The sequence below is a fragment of the Balaenoptera borealis genome (assembly GCF_965194805.1).
Source record: "Balaenoptera borealis genome assembly, chromosome: 18".
NCBI classification, from domain to species: Eukaryota; Metazoa; Chordata; class Mammalia; order Artiodactyla; family Balaenopteridae; genus Balaenoptera; species Balaenoptera borealis.
The window spans coordinates 67,290,048-67,303,574 of NC_138877.1; the positions used below are offsets into that span (position 1 = coordinate 67,290,048).

Sequence of the window (13,527 nt, forward strand, 5' to 3'; positions counted from 1 at the left end):
TCTTTTCACTTTCCAGATGGTTTCCTTGGAAGCATAAACATTGAAGTCTTATTTATCTATTTTTTTTCCTTTGTCTTTTTGTGATTTTAGTTTTCTTCTGAGAATGTTATAGTTTTAGCTCCCACATTGAGGTCTGTGCTTCATTTTGAGGTTTGTATTCGGTGCAAGGTAGCAGTCCAGCTTCATTCTTTTGCATGTGGATATCCAGTTGTACCAGCAACCTTTGTTAAAAAGACTGTTCTTTCACGCTGAATGGTCTTGATACCTGTATACATCAGCATTCTCCAAAGAACCATTAGGATATATTATAGAGAGATTTATTTTAAAGAATTAGCTACCATGATTGTTAGGCCTGGCATGTCTGAAATCGTCGGGCAGGCCAACAAGTGGAAATTCAGATAAAAGTTGATTTTGTAGTCTGGAGTCTGAAATTTGCAAAGCAAGCCAGCAGGTTTTTCTATGTTGCAGTCTTGAAGCAGAATTGCTTCTTTCTCTGTAAACCTCAGTCTTTGCTATCAAGACCTTCCATTGGTTGAATGAGACTCACTCACCTTATGGAGGGTAATCTGCTTTACTTAGATCAACTAATTGTAAATGTTACTCACATCCACAATACCTTCACAGCAACATCTAGACTAGTGTTTGACCAAACAACTGGGCACCATAGCCTAGTCAGGTTGAAACAAAATTAACCATCACAGCACCCTTGTCAAAAATCAACTGACCACAAATAGGTTTATTTCTAGATTCTCTATTTATTCTCATTAATCTATGGGTCTATCCTTATGCCAGTAGCACAGCGTTTCGATTATTGTAGCTTTATGGTAAGCTTAAAAATCAAGGTGTGAGTCCTCCAATTTTTGTTTTGTTCAAGATTGTTTTGGTTCTTTGTAGTCTCTTGCAACTCATACGAATTTTAGGATCAGCTTGTCCATTTCTGGAAAAAAAAAAAAAAGAAGTTGAAATTTTGATAGGTGTTGCCTTAAATCTATAGATGAATTTGGGGAGTATTGCCATCTTAATATTAAGTCTTCCAATCCATGCATATGGGATGTCTTTCCATCTATCTAGGTCTTCATAAATTTCTTTTAGCTATATTTTATGATTTTCATGAAAGTGTTATACTTCTTTTGTTAAATTTGTTCATGAGTATTATATTATTTTTTGATGCTATTATAAATGGGATTTCCTTAATTTCATTTTTTTTTGATTGGTCATTGCTAGCGTATAGAAATATAATGGATTTTTGTATATTGATCTTGTGTCCTGCAACCTTGCTGAATTCATTTATTTGTTCTAATAGCATTTTTGTGAATTCATCAGGATTTTTTTCTATACAAGATCAGGTCATCTGTGAATCTCCAGTACAATGTTGAAAAGAAATGGTGAGAATGGACATTCTTGTCTTATTCTTGATCTCAGGGAGAAAGCATTCATTTTTTTCCCAGTAAGTATGATATTAGCTGTGGGTTTTTCATAGATGGCTTTTATCAGGTTGAGGAAGTTTTCTTCTATTCTTATTTTGTTGAGTGTTTTGTTGTTGTTTTTTAATCACGAAAGGGTGTTGGATTCTGTCAAAGGCTTTTTCTGCATCAACTGAGATGATCATGTGATCTTTGTACTTTATTCTATTAGTATATTACATTGATTGATTTTCTTATATACTAACCTGGCATTCCTGGGATAAATTCCACTTCGTCATGATATATAATCCTTTTTATACTTTTTATATGTTGCTGGATTCAATTTTCTATGATTTTGTTGAGAATTTTTGCATCAATATTTATACTGGTATGTAGTTTTCTTTTTTTTAATTTATTTATTTTATTTGTTTTTGGCTGCATTGGGTCTTCATTGCTGTGTGTGGGCTTTCTCTAGTTGCGGCAAGCGGGGGCTACTCTTCGTTGCGGTGCATGGGCTTCTCATTGCAGTGGCTTCTCTTGTTGCGGAGCATGTGCTCTCGGCGCACGGGCTTCAGTAGTTGTGGATCGCGGGCTCTGGAGCACAGGCTCAGTAGTTGTGGCGCACGGGCTTAGTTGCTCCGCGGCATGTGGGATCCTCCCAGACCAGGGCTCGAACCTGTGCCCCCTGCATTGGCAGGTGGATTCTTAACCACTGCGCCACCAGGGAAGCCTGGTACATAGTTTTCTCGAGCTATTTTTCTTTGGTTTTAGTATCAGGTTAACACTGGCCTCATAAAATAAGTGTTCACTCTGCTCCTAATTTTTGGAAGAGTTTAAGAAAGATTGGTGCTAACTCTTCTTTGAATGTTTGGTAGAACATTCATTTACAGTGAGGACATCTAGTCCTGGAATTTTGTGAGAAGTTTTTTAATTATTAATTCTATTCAGATCTTTGTTACAGGTCTATTCAGATTTCTATTTCTTCTTGAATTCACTTTCGAAATTGTGATTATCTAGGAATTTTCCCATTTCATCTAGGTTATCTAATTTGTTAGCATACAATTGTTCATAGCATTCCTTTATAATTCTTTTTATTTCTGAAAGTTTGGTAGTGATGTCCTCTTTTATTTCTGATTTTAGTAATTTGAGTCTTCTTTTTTCTTGGTCACTCTAGCCCAAAGTTTGTCAATTTTTTTTAATGTGTTCAAAGAAACAACTTTTTTTTTCTGTATTGTTTTTCTATTTCCTACTTCATTTATTTCCTTTTCTTGTCTTTATTATTTCTTCTGCTTGCTTTAGGTTTTGTTTGCCCTTTTTCTAGTTTCTAAGAAACTAGATTAGATTATTGATTTGAGATCTGTCCTTTTTAATGAAGATGCTTACAACTCTGAATTTCCCTATGGGAACTGCTTTCACTGCATCCCATAAGTTTTGGTATCTCATGTTTTCATTTTCATTCATCTCAGTATTTCCTAATTTCTCTTGTGACTTCTTCAAGCCATTTGTTATTTAGGAGGGTGATGATTAATTTCCACTTATTTGTGAATTTCCTTTTGTTCTTGAATTCTAATTTCATTTTACTGTGGACGGAGAACATACTTCATATGATTCCAATCCTTTTAAACATACTGAGGCTTGTTTTATGGTCTAACATAAGATCTATCCTGGAGAATGTTCCCTATGCACTTGAGAAGAATGTGTATTCTGCTGTCATTGGATGGAGTGTCTTACAGATAGATATCTGTTAGGTCTTCTATTTCCTGTCAGTCTTCTGCCTAGTGGTCCTATCCATTATTGAAAGTGGAAATTGAAGTCTCCAACTATTTTGTTGAATTTCTCCCTTCAGTTCTGTCAAGTTTTACTTCACGTATTTTGGGGCTCTGCTGATAGGTACATGTGTTTATAATTGTTAAGTCTTCCTGATTGATTGACCCTTTTATCATAATAAAATGTCCTCCTTTGTCTCTGACAACAATTTTATCTTAAAATTTATTTTGTCTGACATTAATATAGTCATTTCAGCTCTCTTTTGGATACTGTTTGCGTGTATATCTTTTTCCATTCTCTTATTTTCAACCTATTTGTGTTCTAAGGAAAAACATTAAACTTAAAAACTAATCTGTTCTGCTAAGTATATTTTTATCTCAGGTATTAAAATACAGCAAATGATGGTTTTTAAATCCATTTACCACCTTAAATGAAAATAATCAACATCAAAATAATAAAAGATATTCTTCCTTCCCCCGTCTCTTAACCAGTCCTTGATTTAACCCATAAGGATTTATTCCACAGGATCAAATTTGGAGTCTTACTTACCTTCTAAGGGTTCACAAATCTATTTAATATCCATCCAGCAGGGAAAGGAAATTCCTAAGCAAGGAACACTGCTCAGAAAGTACTGTACCATGTCTCCAAATCCCTGAGACTCAACTCGGAAAACTGGAAGCAACGGAAAGCACTATAAGGTAACTGATTTTCACTTGGTGACAAGTCACTTCCTAAATCTAAATGAACAAGGTATTCAGAACACCTATGTTTAGCTAGTTGGTTATTTTATTCTCTAGGAAAGCACAGTCCAATAAAAATATAATGTGAACTACAAATGCAAATCACATATGTAAATTTTAAAGTTTCTAGTAGCCATATATTAAAAAGAAAAAATAGCCAAATTTATTAATATAGTTAATAATTATAGCTTATTAATAAATATAATAATATATTTTATTTAACCTAATATAATATCATTTCTACATGTGACCAATATAAAATTATTATTCTTAATTTCCTACTACCTTTGAAATTTACACTTAAAGCACACCTTAATGCAAACTAGCCACATTTCAAATGATCAATAGCCATAATGGCTAGTGGCTACCACATTGGACAGTGCAACTGTAGTATTTAAAGCTGAAAATGGCCTTGAAATCCTCTATGATGATCAAGTCAAACCTAAAAACTTTTTCTTAACCGCAATTATTATGTATTGCTTATATAAGACGAGTATAAAAACGTAATAAACAGGTAGATGTGCAATCAGCATTAAATTTACAAATTTTGGAGGTTCCAATCTGCATTAGTAATGACAGCTAATATTTATTAAGCATTTGCCCTATGCCAGGCACTATGCCAGGTATTTTAAAACATGGTGAAAGGTACTCCTGTTATCTCTGTTTCATAGAAGATGAAACTGGGGCTAAGGAAAGTTAATTAACTTGGGCAAGATCAAGCAGCATGTAAGTTGTGAAGCCATTATTTGAACTCTCATGCTGGCTGGCTCTGGAGCCTGTGTGCCTGGCCTCCAAATTCTACTGCCTCCCTAAAATGAATCCAACCACCTGCAGACATGCGGTGAATTTCATATGTAAAACTATGAGAGAGAGAGCAAAAGAAACCGAGGCCAAATTTCCCCTGCCTGTGTTCCGTTCAGCAATTTGCTGAGGGCCTATTGTGTGCAGTGCCCTTGGGAATAAGGTTTCACTCGCCCCTGGCTGGCAGGCTCTGACTGAAACTCACTGCTCCAGAGAGGGGCTTGAACATTTTGATAAAAAACAGCTGAAGAAATGTGAACTGTTCAGCTTTTTTATTTTCAGTAAACAACTTTTCAACAGTTCTCATCTTTTTTGCCGGCTCTTGTCTAGCCAACTGATAACCTCAGTACTGGAAAGAGAAATCTTCTTTATCAGCCCAGTGTCTATTAACTATTCTTTAATCCATCCACATACTATTTTATTCTGCATAATTGAAAGACTAATAGAAAATATACATATATATTTTATACACACACAACTGTGATTACACATTTATATCACATGTAGCTTTAAGAGCTATTACTTATTTAAGGTCTATTTGTTATTTAACACCCAAATCCATCTAACTAATAATAGCTGACAATTACCTAGTAACTACTATGCAGACACCATGCTATGTGCATTTACAAATACTATCCTAACTTTTACAGCACTCCTATGAAGAAGTATTATTCCCATTTTACAGATGAGGAAACGAAGCCAACCTTTTTTCTTTGTACCATGTTAACTATTAATACAAACATCTGTAAATAACACCATCACCTTAAATCTGTGTACAGTTACAGATTATAATACTTTCATTTATACCATGTAAACTGACTCTCATAATAAGTAGTGATACAGAAAGTACATGTGCTCGCAACTACCAGGACAAGTAACTGTAGTTCTCTGGAGTCCTGGGGCAACTTAAAAAAAATTACAGATTGTTCATTTGGGAGAATCTTACTTTATTTACATTCAGCACCCAATAAACCAGAAATGACAGGCAAGACCAAATTCTACCACAGCTGAGAGAAGCTTTCACAGAAGTTTTATAGGCCTAATTTCTCCAGCCTCCTCTCATTTCTAGAACATGCCCATCAACAAGGAAGCCCATAAAGCCAAGAGCAGTAGCCAGAGAGGATTCTGATGCTCTCTCGTTAAGGAGTCTTGCCTCCTGTAGTATTATATCATGATCAGACAGACAGTGCAGTGCCTTGTAACAAACTTCAAATATCCTAAACTACCTAGATTTCAGGTCCCAGTTGAGAGAAACTTGCCGTTTTCCATTTTTCCAACCTCATCCTTTTTTACAGGGGGTTGTAACCGAGCAAATATACCTCCAGAACTTAATAGAGGTCTCATAAGCTAAAGAGAAGGGCATCAAGAGCTCGTTGTTTTCCCAGTGAATCAGCCCAAAGCAAAGGCAGCTAATTGGGAGTGAGCAAGATTAAAAAGTTTTCTGCCCCTCCATTTCATTTCCAATTATAATGTGATGTTAGAACTTTTGTGATTAGTAATATCATACCTTAAAAACCATTATTATTCCATCTTATAGATGAGAAATTGAGCTTTAAAGACATTAAGTGCCCGCTCAAGTTCACATAACTAGTAAGAGACTAAAGACCCAAATCCATTCAACCCAAGTTCAAGGTTCTTTACCTTATACCATCTAATCTGCTTTGGAAATAAATTTCTATTCTTGTGGGCTGCCTTTATACAATATCTGAGCTATTTTCTTTTGGGAAGAGAACACTCATAAAACAAACAGGACTCTCTCCATGGGAAATCAGTTTCAAGTGCAATAAATTCCGAGAAGTCTGAGCATTACAAACTCTCCAAAAATGGCAGGCAGGCCTGCTGCTGAAAGGACAGTTCCCACCTAGTAGGTTTTCTGGACACCAAAACGGGTCTCAATTGTCAGGATGTCTGTTATCCACCCCAAGTTTATAGGAATTTCTCCCATTAGGGAATCTCTTTATTCATTACCCTTAAAAATCTCCTCCTTCCCTTTTGATTAGATGCTGACAATATTAAAATAAGGATGGGCTGTCACTGCATATTCTAGCAGTTGATGTCACCACTAATACTAACTTGTTTTGCCTCTAGCCTGAAATAATTTTATGCTTTTTTGCCTCATCAAAAAACAAGCTTCCTATTTAGACAAATCTGTAGAATTATGCCAGAATTTCTATTATTTAAGAATTATTTAACAAATATATGTAATCTACACAGTCATTGCCTATAAAAACACATATTACAACAGGTGTTAGATCAGGCCATCCTCTGAGCAAGGCTGTAGGCAACTCATCTTACTTCACTGGTAACTAGTCACTAAAAATGGTTGTTTTAGTATGTAATCCCCCAAATCTTAATAACCTTGGGTGAGGTAATTAAGCTTCCTCAAACTCCAGACATGCCCACTGCAAAAACAAAAAAACAAAACAAAAAAACAAAATCTACCCCAAGTTAATGTACATAATGGTCTGTCTTTGAAGAAATGTATTATAAGAATGACAAATTGTCACATCTAAGAAACATCAAATCTACAAAGCTGGGTCGGCAGACCTCTTATAGAGAACCCTATCACTGTCATAGATAAAACTTTCTAAGGGACTTTTCTCCACGAATCAGTTAGAACCCTTTACAATATCTTGGCTGGCAATCACAGTTTCATGTGGATCCCAAGCCTCAGCCCAGAGGTTCTGGACACAGTGGCCTGGATTCTAACGTACAGGCAAGGTTTATCATTCATTCAAAAGCAAACGTTTTAAGTGGACCTTCAAAGACCAGAACCTCAACAGAATAGTCAACAGGAAATTAAATTCCCTAAGTTAAATACTATGAGTGGCCAGAAGTGTAGTAGTCTCTATCGCACTCAGTGCGGAAGCTTCTCACTAGAAACTGTCTTTTTGAGGCAGAAATGAATTGTGTTATTTTCTCCACCGTCAACCTTAACCCAATGCATTGGACATAGTAGGGGCTCAACAGAAGTGCCCTTTGATTTGAACACTACTGCTCTCTCAGCCTTTGGCAGCTCCAGAAAAGGCAGATTGGGGTATTATCTATGCATTAGTCTACTTCAGTTGAAACCAGGTCTCTGAGCCCCTAAGGACGGGTGTGAACCAAACACATTGAGAAATCAACCCTACAAGCCTGTGTTTCTTTAGGGAAGGGGGCGGGTCTTAACTTTCCTCAATCATTGAAAGAATGGGACCCCAAAACAAGGAATTCAAAGGAATAGTCTAGGATCCTGGGGTGGGAAGAGGGGGAGGCAAGTGTGCTACGTGGCCACTGAGGACGACAGCGGGCTGGGAGTGGGTAGGCCTGGCGGGGGGGGGGCCTGGGCCTGAGTAACCCCTCTTCCGGGCAAGGCCAGGGCGTGAGTCACTGGTGAGCCTGGTGGGAGGAAGGGGTGGCCTGAGGCATAGCCCTTGGGGAGGTCGGAGGGTCTGACTGATGGAGGGATCTCTGGAGCTGGGGGTGGAATTAAAGTAGGAAGTGGATTTTGAAATCCACTCTCTCTCCCTCTGCGGTGGGGTGTCTAGGGCTCCAGGGGCCGGGGGACTGGGGCTGGGGGCGCTCCTCGGGTCGCAGGGAGGGGCTGCCGGGCAGCGGGGGAGGAGACCTGCCAGCCCGCGGCGCCGAAATCTCCCGCGCTCTGGAGCTGGCCCCTCCTCCCCCGCCGGGCCTCACGCCCCTCGCCGCCGCCAGGCCCGCCAGCCGGCTCCTCCCGCTTTTCCCGCGACGCAAGCCGCGGCCACAGGAGCCACCACGTCCCCGCCCCGCCACCGCCCGCGCCAAGCCTGGCGGTCCGCCGCGCCCCGCCAGTGACGGCACTGCAGGGTGCGTGGCCAATCGGCTCGGCCCCCGAGCAGTCGGTGTCGGCCCCGCCCCTTCGCACCCAGGGCCAATGGGGCGCCGGCGCCGGCGTCCCCGACGGGGTGAGGGGTCGCGAGGCCCCGCCCTGTCCTCCCCTTTCCCCTTTGCCCCGCCCTTTCCCGCCCGGCCTCCTAGCCCCGCGTCGCTGCTGGTGCCGGTCCCCGCGCTGGGCCCGCCCCCGCCCCTCCCGCCGGCCCGCCAGCGCGCCTCACGGCTCCTGTTTCCCCTCCCTCCTTCTCTCTCTCACGCCTAGCGCAATGGCGGCCGCCGCGGCGGAGCAGCAACAGTTCTACCTGCTCCTGGGAAACCTGCTCAGCCCCGACAATGTGGTCCGGAAACAGGCAGAGGTAACCGAGCTCGCCCCCCCCGCCCCCGACTCCGCGCCCCGGCCGGCGCGCCGACCCTTCCCGCGACGCCGCCCGCTGGGCCTTGGCCGCTCAGCCGCGGCGGCGCAGGCCGGGCCAGGCGGGCGGCGGCCGCTCAGCCCACGTGTGAGTCGGCCCTCGGCTCCCGGCGGTCCCCCCCCCCGGGCTCTTCCGGCCCTTGCAGCCGCGGCGCCAGTTACCTCCCCGTCGCCGCTCGCACACACGTGCGGCCGCTGCTGACACGCTGCCCCCGCCCAGATGGGGAAGCCGGGCGGCGGGGTGGGGTGTGGGGCGGGCCCCGGGGCTCCCCTCGCCCCTTTCCCGCTTTCCCCCTCTCCCCCTCTGGGCGCCTCCCCCGGCCTTCCAGCTGCGGTCCCACCCTGCCCAGCGCTTTGGTCCCCCAAACCCTGGCTGCTCCCTGACCCGTCACCCCTGCTTCTCTCCTGCCCCTCACTCTTCACACACCGTCTGTCCATCGCTTCCCCATCCCTTCCTATTGAAATGTGCCTTGCCTTCTCGCCTTCTTTCCACCTGTTTACATTTAGTCCTCTTTCTCGTTCTGTTTCCTAACATCAGAAGCCGGATTTCCCTCCCCCCGCCCCCAGTTTTGTGAAGTTGCCTTTAGGATTTCTTTCTAAGCAGCTTGCACCGTTACTTTGCCCATCCTTCGGATACATTTTCTTTGATCTTTAGAGATTTGTGGTCTCATAAATGGGATGTTCTGGGACTTCCGTTGTCTAACTGGGCCAATGCCATATATTTAAGCCTTTAATTTCACTAAATCTAGCCTGAATCTCTCTTTTTTTTTAACCACCTCTGGCTCCTGACCTCCAAAATGTGGGGCTGTGGATAAAGTTTCAAGAGACAGTATTTCAAATGTCTCTGCAAGTTCATTTACCAGGTAGCTGTAAGGCACACTTGGTTCTGTAGAAGACTGTTGTTATACTAAGCCCTGAGATGCGATTTGAGACACCAAGGGAAGGGCAGAAATTTTCCAGTTCCTGTGAAGTGCATTATCAGACCCTATCCTCAAAGTTGATTATATATGGAGTTCTTTGCAACCACGTGATTGAAGATTTTTTATAAGAGTCAGTGAAGGATGTTCAGCCAGATATTCTTACGGAGCAAAAATTTATTTGGTACATAGGTAATGAAATTGGGGGACAAATCCTCTTCTAGATTCACGAGTTTTTATAGTTGTTTTTAAAATCACAACATCATTCTTACTTTAAATAGATGGAGGGTCTGCTGCTTATGCTTGGTGGTTTTCTAATCCGTGAAGTAAATACACTGGAAGTTCAGTTCTGAATGAAAAACACTTTAAACAACTGTTAACTTTATCCTAATGACTTTCAATTCATTTCTTATACACATTAAGGGTAAAAATTCAAACTGCAAATAGTTTGGGTTTTTTTTTTGGCTGCGCAGCGCGGCTTGCGGGATCTTAGTTCCCCAGCCAGGGATTGAACCCCGGCCATGGCAGTGAAAGTGCTGAGTCCTAACCACTGGACTGCCGGGGAGTTCCCTGCAAATTGTTTTTTTATGCCATTCCCCAAAGGTAACCACTTTTAAGTGTCTGGTGAATCTTCCTTGCGAATATCCTTATAGGCGTATATGTATACGTTGATTTTTTTACATGAATGGGCTTATAGTACGCATCCTGTTGTGCAGACTTGGAATTTTCACTCAGTAAATTTCACATTGCCACATAAGAGGGTTTTTTTTTAAAGCAGCAATGAATGCTCAACCAACCACCTATGAATGGATGTTGAGGTTTCCATTGTCCTGCTCGTAAAAATAGTGCTTTACATTGGAGTACATGTATATTATCTTTTCAGACTTTAACAGGTTTATTTGTAGAATATTTAGAAGTTGTATTTGTCCTTAGAAGTGATGTGCATTTTTATCTGCATCAGTTTGCACTGCTATCAGAGGGATGTGATGAGCCTATAAAAACATTTTAATGCTTTCTGCTAACTCTAGAGGTAATTTTTCACCAAAATAAGTTCTTAATCCCAACCCATAATAGAAATTTCCATGTGTTACAAAGCAGAACAGCATTGTAATTAGTAAGCTAGTTTAATTCTCCCTCTTCCCTCCAGTTGCTTAAGTCTCTATTGTCAAGCCTAGTGGGGAATCTCTCTTCTATTGAACTGAATACCAATGTCTGGTTTAGCTTGAATTCCGGTTGGTGCCTGTTGTAAATCTTTTATCACTCCCATCAATTTGGGGATGGTTAGCAGCATTCAGCACATTTTCTCATAAAGAACAATTGAAAATAAGTACTGTTATTCTCTTAGTCTTTTTATTCTGAGTGAAAACATTCAGATACTATACTTTTACTTTCATTGTATATCCTGGGACTGTATTAATATGTAAACTAAGTACTATAATATAGAATTTTCTTAATCTGACAGAAAAAAAGGTAAATGTTTGAAGGGAAGCTCCCTAGCACCATGTAATATAGTACTAAACTGGTCTGTAAATAGAGCTTCTTAGGAAAGCAAAATATTTGAAAAAGAAACGGCCACACATAACAGTACCTTAATACCACATTTTTCCCTTTTTTGCCGTATGAAATGAGCCCTTTATAAGTGATCAAACTAAATAATATTGAGTATTACAGTCTGATATAACAAATACAGAATTTTTTTTTTTGAAGTAAAGAATTGGCAAGGGCTCAGTAAATATCTTTGTAATTTACTCAGTCAAAATAAAAATACTTAGTTGACACATAAATACCAAACTGTTGACTAAAGTGACTTGTTTTATATTCAAATATGAAGTCAAGTACAGTAAAAGACTTACTGTTATATATTGTTGAAATCATTGAATGGCTTCAAAACTTTAAGAAGTTATAAACCTTTTTCCATTGTATAAACCATTTGGTAGGCTTTATATTTTATTTCTATTAAATCTTAAAGGATTTTTCTCTTTAACTTTACAGAAAAAAATGTTTCCGGTATTTTAAGAAATGATTTAAATGCCCGTCTCAAAAATTTAATAATTAACATGAATACATTGAATAAATAATTGACAGGTATTCCAGAGTCGAATGTCCATGGCATTCATGACTAGACATTTTTATATGACATAAGCTTGAGTAATCACTAATCATATGCATGGATTTTATATTCCCAGTTTTTTCCATTGACTTGTTCCTCATTGATTGTAGTACAGCACTTCATTAATGAGATTTGAACTGAAAGAGGTCAATGTATTGAAAATTTTACCTGATTTTTGAGGAACCAGGGTGTTTACTAGGTAAAAGTTGTTTGTCCCATCTTTACATTTCCATATACATGGAGGCTTACCATAAATATTTATGGAATAGTGAGATGAGTGCATTTTAGCATTTTTCCTTTCTGGGGCTGGGGGGTGAACTCCGCTTTCCATTGTGTGATTGTGTATGGTGGTGTCAAACGGAATGAACTTTTATGTGCAATAACACTTGGTAACATTCATTGAACCTGCCTGGGCTAGAGCTAGAAATATTCTTAGAAAAATTCTTTGCATTTGCTGTACTCTAATGTGCCAGGTGCTGGGAATACCATGAGGAAGAGATACCGTCTCTGTCTTTGTGGAACTCAGTCTACTTAGGCTAAGAGAAAGTTGTTCTTTTGACTTCATGGCTGTGTTCTTTTTGCCAGACTTTATCCTTGACTAGTGTCGTGGTGTAAATGTAATACTAGATCTGGATTGCCATGCTGGAACATATCAAATGGGGAGAACCCTCTCTCAGGAGTCAGATATCATACTAAACTCTCCTTCCATTGACTTTTAATTTGTTGTGGAATACAGTTTACTATTTGATTTACTGTTTATAACAAGTTTTCTGAGACTGGTATCTTAGTGAAGAATTTCTTATCCCCAAAACTTGATTTAGACCACTGGAAATTTAAGTGTTAAACATATAAAGCATCTACAGGGCATTAGGGGCTAAGCTAGTACAAGGAATAAAAAGACATTTTTATTATACTGTAAGAGACTTTGTTTAAATGAAAACGCTGCTGGTTTTTGAGTTGCTTTGATAAAGATTAAGTGAAAAATCTCAAGGTACATCCATTTTTGCAATCATTTTGTAGGTATCTACATAAATTATCATTTCTGGATAAGTAAATTCAGACTATCTTCTCAGCTGTGAAAACTTTTTGTCACAGTTTTCAGCATTATTATGTTCCTGTGTGCTTATGTACTAGAGGGGAACTTGAGGTCATCAGAAGATTTTGAATTGTCCTTTTCCCAAAATGTGTTCTTCCCGAGATTCAGATATGTTTGAGAAGTTTGAAAACTGTACAGCATTGCATAAATAGACCTGGTTGTTTAGTGGAGTCAGGCCCCAGAGGTGAAACCCAGAGAGGGCATTCAGTGTCAGGGAGATTTTGGGTACAGCTGGCCTCAGAAGAACAGAATTCTTTCTACTGTTTATTGTCTGTGACCTTGAGCAAGTCATTTAACTTCTGAGCCTTTATTTCCTTATCTGTCAATATCCCAGGGATACCACAGAGCACTAGATAAATGGGAGATATGGATTCAGAGAAGCACAATTTTCCCTTCCTTGTCCTCATCACTTCTGTCTAGAGAGAAACT

At 40.2% G+C, this 13,527-nt stretch overlaps 1 protein-coding gene and 1 long non-coding RNA gene across 4 annotated transcripts in view; one reads left to right on the forward strand and one right to left on the reverse strand.

Annotated features, from left to right (window-relative positions):
• Window positions 1–735: 735 nt before the first annotated feature.
• On the reverse strand, window positions 736–8,155 carry LOC309616040. The gene is made up of 2 exons (XR_014237227.1): window positions 3,720–8,155; window positions 736–937 (listed from the first exon to the last, which is right to left on the reverse strand). It is a non-coding gene; the product is annotated as an uncharacterized lncRNA (long non-coding RNA).
• A 543-nt stretch (window positions 8,156–8,698) lies between these two features.
• Window positions 8,699–13,527, forward strand: part of IPO5 (importin 5) — a 40,663-nt gene continuing 35,834 nt past the window's right edge. For 2 of the 3 annotated variants that reach the window (XM_082366085.1, XM_082366084.1), the window contains exon 1: window positions 8,770–8,919. In XM_082366085.1, the coding sequence (XP_082222211.1) occupies window positions 8,830–8,919 (90 nt within the window). In that variant the 5' untranslated portion in view covers window positions 8,770–8,829. Of the gene's footprint in view, window positions 8,920–13,527 lie in introns of all 3 variants that reach the window. The other variant, XM_082366086.1, reaches the window with a different exon arrangement.